The following is a 16,168-nucleotide window of genomic DNA, read 5'->3' on the forward strand; positions in this document are numbered from 1 at the left end:
AAATTTCTTTACTTTATAAGCTAGCACTCGGGTAGATGTCAATCAAAAGTAACAAGAGAGAAAAAGAGATTACTTGTTGCCAAAAAATAAATTTATACTGATTTTTTTTTTAAAAAAAAAAGAAATTTAATACCATCGATTAAAACCATTCCTTATTTGAATCGTTAGAAGCAAACGAGAAAAAATACATCTCATTTATTTCTTCCAATTAAGTTCCACAATCAGAACACGTATTCTTTCGATATTACCTTTTTCTTTTTTACAGTTAATTATTTGTCAATACATAATCGTCTATTTCGTTAAAAAATTTTTTTAAAAAAGTGTTCTTATATAATGTTTTAAAATTTGCACATTTTGAAAAGAAAATGTTCTCTGTTTTTGTGGAAAATATTCAAGTTTAGGAAAAGAAACAATGATGAATAAAAAGCATATACAGAGGTTGCTGAGCGGAGCGAGCTGGGGGCGGTGACGCGTAGTATTGAAAGATTTTACGACTTACGTTGATTCTTGTCACTTGACTGAATTGTAGAATTAATCTAGAAATTTTACAATGAATTAAATGTTGCCTTTTTACAGTGAATTATAAGGTGTTAAAATTATTTGTTACCAGAGCTTGAATTTTAGATATGTGTTAAACTTTTTACATCAATTTTTTTAGTTTACTTCTTACAAGGAACAATTTTGCTTGATTTTTCCTTCTTTTTATTCCAATTTTTTCATTCTAAATTTGTAAACATATAAACTATAAAACGAAAGAGAAGTCTTTGTAATAAAATACTTAAATATTCAATTATAGAATGTTTATAAACAAGAAGAAAAAAAACTATGCAATGGAAGTTTAAAAAAAAAAAGGAGGTAACAAAGATGAAGTCTGTGAAGAATCTGACTTATAACTTTAACTATTTCTATCTTTCTTCCGTAATATTAGTTTACTCCGTAATATTTAAGCAAATATTCCACAAATAAAACCTTTTTCATTTATTTAAGGTTGTTTTAGTTTTTAATTTAAAAAAGTTTCTTTTGAGCTTAAGAAAATATGCCATCATGAGAGAATCTTCAGCGCTTAAGGAATAGATTACTTACAGTGAAGGAATGTTATTTTATAAACACGCAACCCTTTTCATTAATTATGATTAAGGTTCAGAAAGAAAACTAAACCTCCGCCTAAATTAAAGGATAAGAACGCGATAAATAATTCTTTTCATTCTCGAAATAAAAATTACTTTCTCCAAATGAACAAAACGGTAGTAAATTAAGATATAACAAAGCGTCCATTAAAACGAAACTACAACTTTCCAACAATGGCAACCCATCCATATATTTCTCTTAAACAATGGACCGCCAAAATACGTTTATGAAAACAATAAAAAGTGGCGAAAACTCTTTAGTTATCAGAAATGCCGGGAGCGCCAAGCCCTCTTTTTCGATGCACCGCACGCATGCGTCAAATGTTTTGCCCTTCTGTAGTTGGTCATTCTTCATTCTCAATTCATTCGGTGCGGCAACACCGGCAAGTTTGAGTGTCTTTGATGAAAACAGTCAGAATGGACAGTTGTCACTGTTACGCGCGACACCATTGTCAGCCAACCCCGCTTGTGACACACTTCGCCCTTTGTGTTTCTTTCACCGCGGAGTGCGAATAAATAATTATAAATAAAAAAAAGTTTCTTCCCACGTTCTACGATTTTTGATGGTTCAGTGGTGACGTAAAGCCGTTTTTCCCGCCGTACACGTGGTGTTGGAAACATCGTCTGCTTTCCCTGCGAATCATGGATTACTTTTGGAATCGTTTTCACTGCCCGACATCGCCTGCGTTTTTGATTATTCGTGTTTTCTAAACATGTGAATTTCTGTAAATCACGTGCCGATCTTTTTTGCATTTAACTTGTAAAAAGAAAAAGAAAAAATGCTTTAAATTTCTGTGATATGGAAACTGTACTTAAAGAAATACTTATGGCTTTCAATATATTAGTTTTTCTACTAGTTAGCATTTGTGGAGGTAAGATTTAATTTGTATTTAATATCCGTGTGCTTGTTTAAAATACAAATATATGTTTTCTGATATAACAAATATTTTTATTTGGGTAAAATAATAGATAATTTATAAACTTACGACAGTTATTTAATTATTAGTTTATAGAAATTTCAATTAGGTTCTTGCTCTGTGAATAAATATTAGTTGCTCAAGAATTAAATATTTCAATGTATAAGAAAGTAATGAATTTGTAGAAATTTTATGAAAAGGAGAATTGAATAAACTCAGAAAATATTAAACAGAGAACGTGCTAATATTTAATTAATATAGAACATATTGATTATAATGATTGTAATTAATTAGTTGAATATAATTAACTATTTTATCTCCGTATATATGAAACAGAATATAGTATAAAACTAAGTTATACCGTTGCAGTTATTTAAGTAAATGAAGCAAAATTTCTAGTCCACATTATAAGTTTTTCTCTTCATTAAAAAAAAAATCATACGGCCATTTTGAATTTAACATTCATTAATTTGTTCCATAACTATTAACTGTTGAAGTTGTAGTAAATATACCATTCGAGCCTCTTCTGAAATTGGTTCTAAAGTTATTTAAATTTTAATTGTTTTTTTTTCGGGAATTTTCTCTCATTTATTCATTTATTTATTTATTGTTTTGATTATAAATATTGACTATCTGCCAATTGTTGTAGAAAATCTCGAGATATTTATTTTTTAAACTCACGCTTAAGTTAATGTCAATCAAAAGTGACAAAAAGAGATAGTTAGATATTAGATGCTGCAATGTAAATCGTAACATTTATATAAAAACTTTTAATTCTTTAAAATAAAATCTTAATGTAAGAGAAATAAAAATCGTTCCCTATTTAAACTATTATAAGTCTTAATGACGAAAATTACTTTTGCTTCAATTTCACACACGATCTATATTCCTTAGATTATATATATATCGTTCTTTTCGTTCCTATTAATGAAATGCTCTTACATAAAATTAGAATATTTGTATATTTTTTTTAAAAAAATGTTCGCTGTTTTTGTGGAAGATATTAACTGTTATAGGTACAATGTTCGTGTTTGACGACAACTCGGTAGAAGCAGTAGTCAACATATTGTCTCTCGATAAGTGTCAGCCAAGTCAAAATAATTCTCACAATAAGATTCTTAAATTAATATTGAAGCAAGAAAAAAAACGATAGTGAAATTTGGCGAATTACTAGCAAGAAAAGGGAGATGAAAAACATTAAAACCCGTTTAAATCCCCTGTAAAACTCGGAGTTGTTTCTAATAATTGATATTTCCTGCAACAATCGAACAGATTTTGAAGTTTTGCCGCCTTGTTCTTAAAATTTCAATTGCGAACGTAATCAGCAAACTCTGTTTTGACTTCATTTAAAACTTTTTTCATTCAAAAAATATTAAGTGTAGTTATTACGTAATACTCTACATAAGACTGTTATGAACAAATTTTATAATAAATATTTTTCTTCAGTTCTCTTTACTTAATTAATTATGAATCATTCAAACACAAGTCAAAGGAGTGCCCAATATGCGTTTAAAGTATGTTTTATTTTAAACCATATGTTACTCTAGTGTTACTCAAACTAAAGTAATCGAAGAAATCTATATTTTTATTCAACATATTTAATTTCGATTTCTCAACATTTAAAGATAAAAACTGATTAAAACATTATTTATTATTAAATAAATATGGGCAAAGAACTTGTTGATACAAATATTTTCTCCTCATTTTTTTTTCTTTTCAAACTTTTTGTCTTTTTTCCCCGATAAAGTGGTCCAACAAATATAATGTAGGCATGTCGCCTCCCTTACCTCTTGTCAATAAAAAAAGCAAATAGCGAACACCTACCCTACATTCTTTTTTTAAAATAGTTTACCTTATTTCAAAGTGCTTGCGTAAATAAAGCGTAAGCATATTTTTTCTACCATTTTGGTGCTTTACCCTTTCAGAGTTCAATAAAGTAAAAACCTACCTCCAACATTATACACACTTTTTTTCACGAGGCTATGGTACTTTCAATATGTACGCCTGAGAGTCGCTGTGGCTCAGGGGATAGAGCGCTCACCTCCTAATGAGGTATCCCAGGTTCGAATTCCAGTGGTGGCTGGATGATACGAGTTCTGTTCCCGGCTCTAACTGACGACAGTGCTGATGAAAAATATCCTCAGTGGTATATAGATCATGGGTTAGAGTTCCCTTGCCATCAAACTAACTGTCGAAGGGTTTCGTGGTTTTCCTGTCCATGCAACGCAACTGTGGTTTAGTTCCATCAAAAGGTTCTCCACGAAGGATAGTTAGTTTCAATGATTAATACAGGAGTTCCCTTGTCATCTGGATTGGACTCACAATTACAAGGCTGTGGAGTTAAACAGTGATAGTCGTGAACTGTTCAATGCCGTTTATATATATAAAGAAATAATAAAAAAGAAATATGTACGCATCGTTTTACTTCTGAACAAAAATAAGTAAATTGCAAATCTTCTATATCATTTTTAGTCAAACGTCGGTTCTCAAACACTATTTGCAGGTCCGTGATCTTACTACCACGTAAGTAGGGAAATTGTTTGAGCAATCATCAAATCTAAGATTATAATCGCTATTCATTTCAATGAACATTCGTTCCATGAATAATGTTCAATTATATTCCGGATAAAAACTAGATAATAATATCTTTATGAAAAGCATTTACGATTTTATTGCTTATGAGTGTTGTTAGAACAAAATATTGATTTCGACTTAATCTTTTGCCTGCTTTACATGTTGCTGTAACTGGTTCGACACCCAGTATTGGTATGTTCATCAGCAATAAATAACACCAGCATATGCAAAAATTCACTCATTTAATTGTTTGGAAATTATTTTATTTCCTTTCTAATTATTTAGTAGTTTGTTGTGTGCTTTTTTTATTTGTATTTAATAAAATAAATTTTATTTATTTTTTGATATGTTAAATTTAAAAATACTTTTCATTTTAGAAAATATGTAAATAATCGGGAAAAAAATGTTTGTTGTCAATAGTCCTAATTACTATTGGGTTATTGGCGTAATTTTTACCAGTCCGCAATAAAACATTTAATCAGTCTTCTGAGTAAATAGGATTGAGATACACTGCTCTATATCAAAAGTATACTATTTTAAGGATATTTGCGCAGTTTCAAAATGCCTATGTAAAATATTACGTAAGCATATGTTTGGAGATTTTTGGTCTCTTTTATAAGCTGTCAACGAAAATAAGCATTAAATTACGAAGTCCTAACATCATACATTCTTATTTTAAGATGATTACCTATTATTTCAACTGACCTTAATAAGAAACATTGAATTGCTGAAAAATTGTTATGTTCCCTTGCACTAACACAAGTGCCGTACTAACAATTTATAAAAAAAAATTATGAATTTTTTATTTTTTAATTTCTGTCTAAGTTTAAATAAACTTATTATATTTAAAATGCGTAAGATGTCGAGAAATATGAATTTAAACTAATTTTATGAAATATATATATAAAAAATTAAGCATTGTATGCTGAATGAATGAAAATTGTTTATATTAATTTTAAATAAAATGTGACTAATTTTCGTTTTCTTTATAGAAGCATATTTTCAGACAAAACGAACCAAAAAGACTCTTTCTTTTCATTATTATTCGTTTCACATAAAAACTTAAAAAATTAAAAACACTTTTTTTTTCTAAATGTTTGAGTAGTAGCATGAAATAAATTTATAATTTACTAAAATTATGTTCAATTTCTAAGTAAAAAATATAAAATGACTGTGTCAAAAATAATTAAATGAACATTAAGAAAAAAAATTACTAAAATATTTTTTTTAAACATTTGTTTAAATTAAAAAGAAAAACATATATACAGGGTGTTTATAAAGTCCCGGACCCATTTTGATGTTTAATAACTCATAAAATAATAGAGATATATTAAAATTAATGACATAAATGGTTAGATAGACTCAAAAAATTTCATGACCCTTGTCAACGAACTTTCACGTGTGCCCTCTTCGTCGCATGGAGAATATCAAGTCAATAGTCAATTTCACACCAGGTAGCGGCAAGCATGTCGGCATCCACAGAGGCTATTGCGGTTGTAATTCTGAGTTTTAGGTCATCAATGTTCGACACGATCCTCCTGTAAACATTGTCCTTTATAAATCTCAGAAGAAAAAAGTCCAGCGGCGTTATATCAGGTGATCTGGGTGGCCAAGGAATTGGACCTCCTCGCCCAATCCATCTTCCTGGAAAATGGTCATTCAAAGAACTACGAACGATGATACCCCAATGAGGTGGTGCATCATCTTGTTGCAAAAGGACATGTGGCTAAAGTTCTTCTAGTTGTGGAAATACGAAGTTTTCCAACATGTCTAAGTATACGACTGATGAGACCGTCTTTTCTGTAAAAAAGAAAGGCCCAATAACTCGGTCGTGCATTAGTCCACACCACACATTAACCTTTGGGGAATCCCTTTGTGTCTCACGGTATTCATGGGGGTTTTCAGATCCCCATATGCGCACATTATACTGATTAACAATGCCGGAAACATGAAAGGATGCTTCGTCGGAGAACATTATGCGCTTCAGAAAATCAGCATCATCTTCTGCGTGAAATTGACTTGATATTCTCCGTGCGACGAAGGGGACACACGTGGAAGTTCATCGACAAGGGTCATGAAACTTTTTGAGTCTATCTAACCATTTATGTTATTAATTTTATTCTATCTTTATTATTTTATGAGTTATTAAACATCAAAATAGGTCCAGGACTTTATGAACACCCTGTATATATATAGATATATAAATTTAGAAGAATGGAGACCAATTGCTTTAGAGGAAAAGTGACAAAGCATCAAACTATTAGTGACGCCAATGAAGCTTAATTAATTTTGGTAATAGGTAATAATTTAGATAAAAAATAACCAATGTGCTAAACTGCAAAATTCACGCTCATATTCGTTCAGAAGGAACAAAAAAATTCGCCATACTATTATTGACTCCAAACTAAATCGCCATACGATAAGGCAATAATTGACGCCAGGGATACATAATTAGTGTTGGTAATACGTATTAATTAAAATAAAAAAATATAAACCATATCTACTACAAAGCAAAGTTAATGGATAAAAGATTCTTATTTGTTCTAGAACGCCGCAAAAAATCATATTATTATTTACAGAATCAATTATTAATTATTAACAGAATTCGTATTATTATAATTAACTGAATCAATTATTAATTTTGTTAAATTAAATAATTTAAATAAAAAAAGCTGTATACAAAAAAGCAAAGTTAATGGAGTAAACGTACTTAATCGCTTAGGGGAACTGTAAAAAACCATCATACCATTATTCATTAAAGAGTATCTTATTTTGGTCATATGCATGAATTAAAATTGAAAAAATTATGAAAAAGCAAAAATATGGGAAAAGTGGTGCTAATTCGCTTCGGAAAAACCTTAATAAATCGGATAAGTATTATTGAGTCTAATGATGTCTAAGCAATTTCGATAATAGGAATATAATTGAAATAAACGGTGTGTCAACTAAATGACAAAATTAATGGAGAACGTTTAGAGAGACCGCGAGAAGTCGCCATAACAGTGATGCTTGATTAATGCTTCTCAGTTGAATTTAGAAAAGTAGGCTATGTACTAAAAGCCAAAGTTAATGAAGAAAAAAATACTTATTCGTTTTGGGGAACTGTAAACAAATCGCCATTACTCTCGTCAGTGAAGCTTAATTAATTTTGTTAATATATGTATTAATTGGACTAAAATAATAGGCTATGTAGTGAAAATCAAAGCTAATGGAGAAAATGTACTTATTCTTCCTAGGGAAACAGTACAAAATGGCCATACTAATATTGATGCACATGCCGCTTAGTTAATTTTTGTAATAGTACTTACTACTGCTGTTAGTGGTGATTGATGGAGATTTAACAAGGAATTTTACTTCAGATATCTCATAGTTGCAGCTCTTTTTGAACATATAATGTTGTTCTCTTTTCTTGTTTATTTTTCTTCTTGTCGAGGCCGTGGGGGCTTAATATTGTTTATGGTAGTTTGCCACCAGCCTGCAGAAACTGCTTCTGCTCTGTTAGCATAACCAAGTCCTCCTTATAAAACTAAATGTTTTTTATATCCTTTTATTCATTCTTCATTTGAATAGATTTTAAGCCAGTTATTTTGTAATATATATATATATATATATATATATATATATAGTAAAACCCCCGTTAGGCGGACATTCTTGGGACCTAAAAAATTGTCCGTTTACGGGTTGGGTACCCTAATAACGAAGTTTAACAAACTGTTTTTAGAATATTTTCAAAGATGTAGAAATAATTAAATAATCTACAATAACTTTCTACAAGGATATTTATTTAAACTTTGAGAAATATAAAAAAGAATATATAAAGAAGTTTGATATAAATGCATAATTCTAGATGCAGCTACAGATAAATGAATATAATTTTCCTATTAGCATAGATACTCAAGTTAGACATATGATACCGAATAACCGAATAGGAGCTTTCAGTCCTCAGTCGCTTTCAATTATTAGGCTTACATCCTCTTACACCTACACATCATTTGATGGGGAACGTGGTTAATACCTTCTTGAAAGTAAACCTGTCACGATTTTTATATATATATATATATATATATATATATATATATATATATATATATATATATATATATATATATATATATATATATATATATATATATATATATATATATATATATATATATATATATATATATATATATATATATATATATATATAGCACTGTACCCTTTTGTTATAAGAAAAAAACTTGAGTAACTGACTTCCAGATTTTTATTTTATCTTTAATGAAAGTAATATAGTTAACAGAATGAAAATCTTTATAATTGAATATATTTTTGGCAATCCCGTATGAAATTTTGAAAAAGATTGCTTTATGTGCGAATTTGAAAAATACTGAGAAAAGAAATGGTGTACATGTAAAGGTACAACGGACGGTACTAAGGTACAACGAAAAATAAAAGACTGAAATGACGGGGATATCATTTTTACGCACGCAATTAAGCAAGAGGCACCTCACTAGTACATAAAAATTAAGTCTTCAGCCTTACTCTCACTGCAATTCATAACAATTAATGTGACTCACGTCAAAAAATTCTTATAGAGTAAATAATTTTAAATATACGGTATAGTGTGATTAATAATGCATTGCATCATATATGCCCAAGTAAATGTATCACAATTCTGTAATACCGAACACAGTAGTTCCATCACCGCGTATATGTTTTGAGGGGTGACCATTATGTTCCCTTTGGAGAAGTTAGAGATAATGAGGCCTATTATATCTGCAGCATGCACATGGGCATGAGTATATCTTTTGATGCATTACCCGATACCACCGAGTGCTTTAAACTAATTATAGGTGTCTTTTGAGCGATGTTGTTCTCTTCTATAGAATTAAAGGGGATTATTAATACAATCGAATATGCAAATGAACCTTCTGTGGTTTGTTTTGCAAACTCGGAATTATTGTGAATGCGTCTATATTAAAACTGCTTGACGGAATAGAAAGTGGAGTTAGAACAATTCATTAAACTTAAATGAAGTTTGTTAAATTAGTTTCAACATTTTCTTCTTTAGTTTCATTTTTATGTTACCACACGCTTTTTGACTTAAAAAAGTAGGGTCAAAACTACCAGAATATGGTAAATTTGTCGTGTTTTTTGGCTCTATGGGAGCACTTAAAGGCTCGTTAACTTTTACCAACGTGTTTTGGTAATAATTTTGATTAAATTAATAATGAAATGTGGTTTTACAATGTGTGCTAAAATTTTCTAAATGAAGTAAAGCTTGGGAATTTTATCGTAAGATATTAAAGCCTGGCATAAAACCCATTTATTCGGTTAAATTTGTTTTTCAGTTTTGTATTTTTACTAAATATGTGTTGATAAGATCTAAATGTTTTAGAACTAGAATTTCCAGTGAACCGTTATACTAATGAACAAACAATTACCAAATCAATAGTTTTATTACCGTATATTTTGGTTTTGTATTAACCAGAATTATGTTTTTTTTTACCAGAAATGTCATTAATATACAGTACGGTAATTTTACTAGAATGTTTTTTTCCGTATGTAAAAATTATTGAATTTATCTTTTTGTAATTTATTTTTATTGTATCCAAATATGTATTGAACTATATTTTTTTAAATTATTTAAAGCGGAAAAAGACGTCATAATCGAAAGTCATAATGCAAAAACTAAAGTAAAAAAGTAACTGAAGTATAAATAATTAAAATACTAATAAACAAAGCTTTGAACTGGTGTGTACTAGTTTTTTCCCCCTTTAGTAATTTTATATTTAAACCTCAAAGAACCAAGTGGAAAACACGTCTCTATTTACCATATTTAATGTGACCCAAATCTTAGATTTTTAAATTATTCAATAATGTGTTAAGGATATACAAACATAGAGAAATGAATAGAAAACCATTGAAACAAAATACTTGAAAAATGAGAAGTGGAAAAAAAGTAATACAAAATCATATCGTTTAAGGAGTATATAGTGAATAAATTAAAGTCATCATTGACTTAGTTTTTTTCAATAGAAAAGTTTTGTGAAGCATTCGCTTTCACGATAAAATATTTAATTAAAAATCATTTTTGACGATAGAATATTTTTCAAAAGGCTCGGTTTAATGATAAAAAATTTTTTGACGCGATAAATTTTTTTGACAAATATGTTTGTAAAGCACCCGTAGATCGAATTTCTCTTAAAATACCCATGGTTTTATATTTTGAATTAAAACAACTCTTAAACTATATATAAAAAGTTCTTATAGTCTTTTATTTAAGAAGAAAGCATAAAAAAATTACAAAAGTACTGTTGATGTAGATTTTCTGTAAACACGTGTTATTCTTTTCAAATTTTTCTTGTACATTCTAGCACCTTCGATTCGTTCATTTTCCAATTAGCAAGTTTACATCTACTTGTGATTTTCCGTTACATTTTAAATTATTCTAATTTTTAGTAATTAAACAATTATTCTATGATCGTTAAATACAACAGTCCCGCAGCGGTTCACAGTAGAACACCGAAGTCAAGCGTATTTGACTGCGGTCAGTAAGCGGGTGGGTGACCGCTTTGATCAGCCTGCGTAGGGACAGAGGGTGCTCGGTATCGGTTCTCGTTAAACTTTTCCACCATGAAGTGCTCGACTTCGTGCGCAAGTCGTCGGAATAAAACAGCAGGGCAGTCATCTCCTGTGCAGAGGATCAAAATTGTGATGTCATGTCTTTGAATCATCCTCAGGGATGGTTCCCAGACTGTCGCCAATAGCCCATTGTGCAGCTCTAGTGCGACGTAATTTAAATACCTACCTACCTTTAAATACAACAACATTTTGGTTCATGATTTCAAGATACATAATGAAATTTCACTTTAATGACATAATTCAAACTGCAGTATCAAATTCTTAAATCATAAATGCGTGTTTGGAAAAATTTGACATCGTTTGACAAATTTTATTCATTTTATAACCATAATTAAGAAACTTATTTATATTGCATCGAAAAATTATGATTAATTGTTTAAGTTTTTGATTTTAACTTTAAATTATGATTAAAACTAAAATATTTTTATTAATTTGCACTGTAAAATGTCAATAGTTTTATTTTTTCAATAGTTAGTTGTGACAAAGTAAGATGATAGTTTCAAAATAATAATTTCCTTAGCTTTCTGAGGACCTTTTTCATTTTATTAACAAATTGTTTCCTAGAAAACATCAAGGACAAATTTATATCATAAAACTTCTCAATTTACATTAAACATTTCGACATTAAACAGTCTTGACGCAACTTTTATTTGATTTATTAGTTATAATAATAATAAGATTCCCCGACTCCAAAAATAGCTGTCATTTAGGAAATAAATTATTTCAATTTTCCATTTAACGGGAACTAAAGTCATTGCTTTGAATTATTTTCAATAAGCTGAAATTGTGCAGTAATATTTCACCAAATTAAATTAAAGTCATGTTTTTGCATTGAAAAGTGTTGATAGGATTTTTTTTGTTGTTGTATTTTTTTAAGTCAAGATAATTTTTATTTTGTAGTGTCAGTAATTTGTATGTAGTATTATGTATGAAATAGTATTATGTGTATAAACTATTAACTATCAGGGGTCTGTTTAGAAGAAATTAGGGTCCGTTAACGGACCCTTCACAAAATAATTTATCTTTTAATGGGACCCTTCACAAGTTTATTTATCTTCATTATTGTTTTGTTAATCGAATAAATCCTTCCCGTAAAATGAAAAAAAAAAACGGATCGAAACGAACCAAGTTTTACAAGTTTCCCTAATTTTAAATTCTAAATGTAGTATTCTAAGAAAATATTTCTACTTTTACAAACATCGTGTGCACATTCTTATTGATATTAAATGATAATTTTGTTTTTTTGCAAATAAATAATTGATCAATTTATATTTATTCATAAAACTAATTAATAGAATATTATATAAATAAAAATTAATTTCTGGCAATTTTTTTTAAATAAAATACTATAAATTTAAGAATTGTTTAAGTTTAATTAATGCGTAACACATTAAAAGTGATATATATAAATAAGATGTCAATTGAAATTATTAAAAATGTGAGTGATTTTGTTTCCATTATTCGTCCGAAATGAATATTCTGTGTAAATATTTCGTTTCCAAATATTTGTATGTTGCATCTCTAATTATTTAGTAGCAGTAATTGTTGAGCAGAATCTTGTATCTATTTACAATTTAAAAACTCCTTGAAAAAGTTTTTTGCAATAACAGGACCCTATTTGCACAAATTCACAAAGGCAGGACCCTGGTTGAAAGAATGTGACTTAACGCGTATTTTATATTCACTAATTAAGAATCGTTCTTTCACAATTTTAGAAAAATAGGACCTTTCACAAAATGTCTGGACAGACCCCTGCTTACGCACGGGTCAATCAATATAGGTGGCGAATATAGATACTGAGTTTATAGGTTTATTACCACCCTCCGATAAGTTAAGAACACTAATATCAACGTACTAAACCATACTAATAAAACCATACTAAACCATACAACATACTAATATCAACTCTTAAAACTAAAAAATAACTTGTAGTAAAATTTGCATTTAGACCTTTGAGAAAAATACTTATTCTAAGGTTACTTTTTTTATATAGTATAAATACTTATGTCAGACAGGGGTCACTCCAGACATTTTGTGAAAGGTACTGTTTTTGTAAAATTGTGAAAAAATTACTCGTAATTTGTGAATATAAAATAAAAGTTGAGTCACATTCTTTCAAGCATGGTCATTATTTTGTGAATTTGTGCAAATAGGGTCTTGTTATTGCAAAAAACTTTTTCAAGGAGTTTTTAAATTGTAAATAGATACAAGATTATGCTCAACACTGTAAAATTATAATTAAAAGAAATTAAATTTTCAAAAATAAGCAGCAATTGCTGCTACTAAATTAGAGATGCAACATACAAATATTTGGTATTCAGCCTAAACTGCTGAACGCAGAATATTCATTTCGGACGAATAAAGGAAGAAGCGTCTGCCGAAGCGAAACTTAGTTCGTTAACTTAGTTCGTTTACATCTGTCTTTCTCCCCTCCCCCCTGGGAAGGGTTTATTCGATTAACAAAACAATAATGTAGATAAACAAATTAGTGAAGGGTCCGATTAAAAGATAAATTATTTTGTGAAGGGTCCGTTTTTAAGTTAAAATATTTTGTGTAGGGTCCGTTTTTATGAAAAGATATTTTGTGAAGGGTCCGTTTAACTGACCCAAATTTCTTGTAAACAGACCCCTGATAGTATGAATACTTATATTAGGTTAAAATGTTTTTCAAAAAGTATCAAAATGTTAATCTATAACATGTATATTAAACAATTTGTTCGATTAAAAGAAACGACAAAAACAATTTAAACTCTGTCCCAAAACATAAAGTAAATACTTCCTGTAATTAAGTTCCTAAACAGTTAAAAAAAAACAATCAGTCAAAAGTATCGGTTAAAGTCAATTTTTGAGATTTAAAAGTACCGTTGAAGTTATTCTTTTTATTCATCATAATAAGATTTCGTTGATTGAAAATGGGATTTATTCTTTTTAGAATTTCACCCTAAATTCGCCAAACTGGCAAAAGACGTAAAGATATAAAATTTTAAAACTGATAAAAAAAAATTTCATTCATCGAGTTGAAACCATTTCCATGTTCAGAAAACAATCTTTTTGAAAAAACGAGAACTTAGGACACGACAATCCCATCCGCTTTATAATTAGCTTTTAGTAAAAATAAATATATTTATAAAAAAAAGAATCAAAAAAAGGCAGCAAACGACTTTTAAAATCTCGTTACAGCTTTTTCAAAAGAGAAAAGGAGAGTAACTGTTAGGAACAGTAAAAGGAGAACAGTGAAAAAAGAAAGAAATCCCGTATGCAGACATATGGCTCAAAAAGTATGTCGTAAAAAAAAGCGAACAAAGCAGATCATCTTCTCGAATCTTTTATCTCTTTTTCAGCTCTAAAAAATACATTCGTCAATTTTTTTTTCTTCGAAAAAAAAAACAACTTCAATACTGCATTTAGGTAGCTATCTTTTGAAGAGAAAAAAAAATAAGTACTGAAAATGCATTGGGATGATAAATTTTAACGCATCCGTGCAAAAGAACGGGTATTTTTTATAACAATTATCGGTTTCATTCAGAAATTATTTTCATTTTATTGATCTTTATTTTTTTGAGCGGGGAAATATAGCGAAAGAAGAAAAAAATCTTTTTCCGCTTAAAAATTGGTATTGTTTTCTCAGTATTTTTAGTTTTTTCCCGTTATTTAGTTTATCCCACTTTGTTGTTGGTGTTATTTTTGCTATTATTTTAAATCAAAGTTTTCCTTTTAAAAAGAAACTTTTTTATAAAAATAAAAAATAAAAATGTTAATCGTTTTCTTTAAAAATTTCTTATCTGTTTTGTTAAAAAAAGCATATTTAAACTATGATAAATCACAAATTTTAATTGAAATAAAAATGTTTTTATTTGTAATTTCAATAGCTTTAAATGTAAACTTATCTCTGCAATATATGTCAAGCTCAACTATGCATAACCATTTAAATCAAACTATGCTATATTATTTCTATTTAACAATGCTTTATTATTTAAATCCAACTATACATTGTCATTCAAATTTTATTATATATTATTAATTAAACTTAAATTTTCACTATAATATATCGTTATTTTTGTCATTATTTTAAATCAAAGTTTTCCTTTAAAAAAAACTTTTTTTATAAAAAATGAAAAAATGTTAATCGTGTTTTTTAAAAACTTAATATTTGTTTTGTTAAGAAAACATCATTTTTTAAACTATAATTATTCACAAATTTTAATCAAAATAAAAACGTTTAATTTTGCAATTCCAATAGCTTCAAATGTAAACTTATCTCTGCAATATATGTTAAGCTCAACTATGCATAACTATTTAAATCAAACTATGCTATATTATTTCTATTTAACAATGCTTTATTATTTAAATCCAACTGTGCATTGTCATTCAAATTTTACATTACATTATTAATTAAACTTAAATTTTCACTATAATATAAAACAGCAGTCGAAAAAACTATATTATTTTTGCAGTTGTAGCTACAACTAATTTATTACAAATGACTACTGCTTTTTTTTAAAAAAGTAATGATTACAAACTACTTTCGAAATGTAATCACTACCTCACTTTTTGCCTCACTGAATTTAAGTTCTTCACTAAATTAAGCACTACCTCACTAAATTAAATTCTCCAGCAAAGACGAGATTTGCTGGAGAACTTAATTTATACCTTCCAAATGGTTTGTAATAAAGAAATTAACTTATTTGAAACTATTTTCATTTGAACCTTGTTTCTTTACTAAATTAAACTCAGTGGCAGCCCATAGATTGCCAAGGCATACTGTACCCATCTAAGTTTTCTTGACCTTTGGGCTCTGGGTTGCAAGAGCAGATATTTCGGTTGGGTGGTCAGCTCAACGCGGAACCCCCAGTGTTTAGTACCCATACAGGGTTGGTACTCATTTTATCGACCCTCTGAAGGGATGAAAGGCTGAGTCAACAT

The 16,168-nt window shown here is 28.8% G+C and overlaps 1 protein-coding gene across 3 annotated transcripts in view; it reads left to right on the forward strand.

Moving 5' to 3' along the window:
* The first annotated feature begins 1,483 nt into the window (after positions 1–1,483).
* The window catches only part of LOC107450135 (cell adhesion molecule Dscam1-like), a 446,044-nt gene continuing 431,359 nt past the window's right edge, over positions 1,484–16,168 (forward strand). For all 3 annotated transcript variants that reach the window (XM_087158866.1, XM_087158865.1, XM_071186796.2), the window contains exon 1: positions 1,484–1,999. In XM_087158866.1, coding sequence (XP_087014992.1) covers positions 1,927–1,999 — 73 coding nt within the window. In that variant the 5' untranslated portion in view covers positions 1,484–1,926. The remainder of the gene's footprint in view (positions 2,000–16,168) is intronic.

Source organism: Parasteatoda tepidariorum, chromosome 3 (genome assembly GCF_982258835.1).
Source record: "Parasteatoda tepidariorum strain Cologne lab strain chromosome 3, Ptep-v5.0, whole genome shotgun sequence".
NCBI lineage: Eukaryota > Metazoa > Arthropoda > Arachnida > Araneae > Theridiidae > Parasteatoda > Parasteatoda tepidariorum.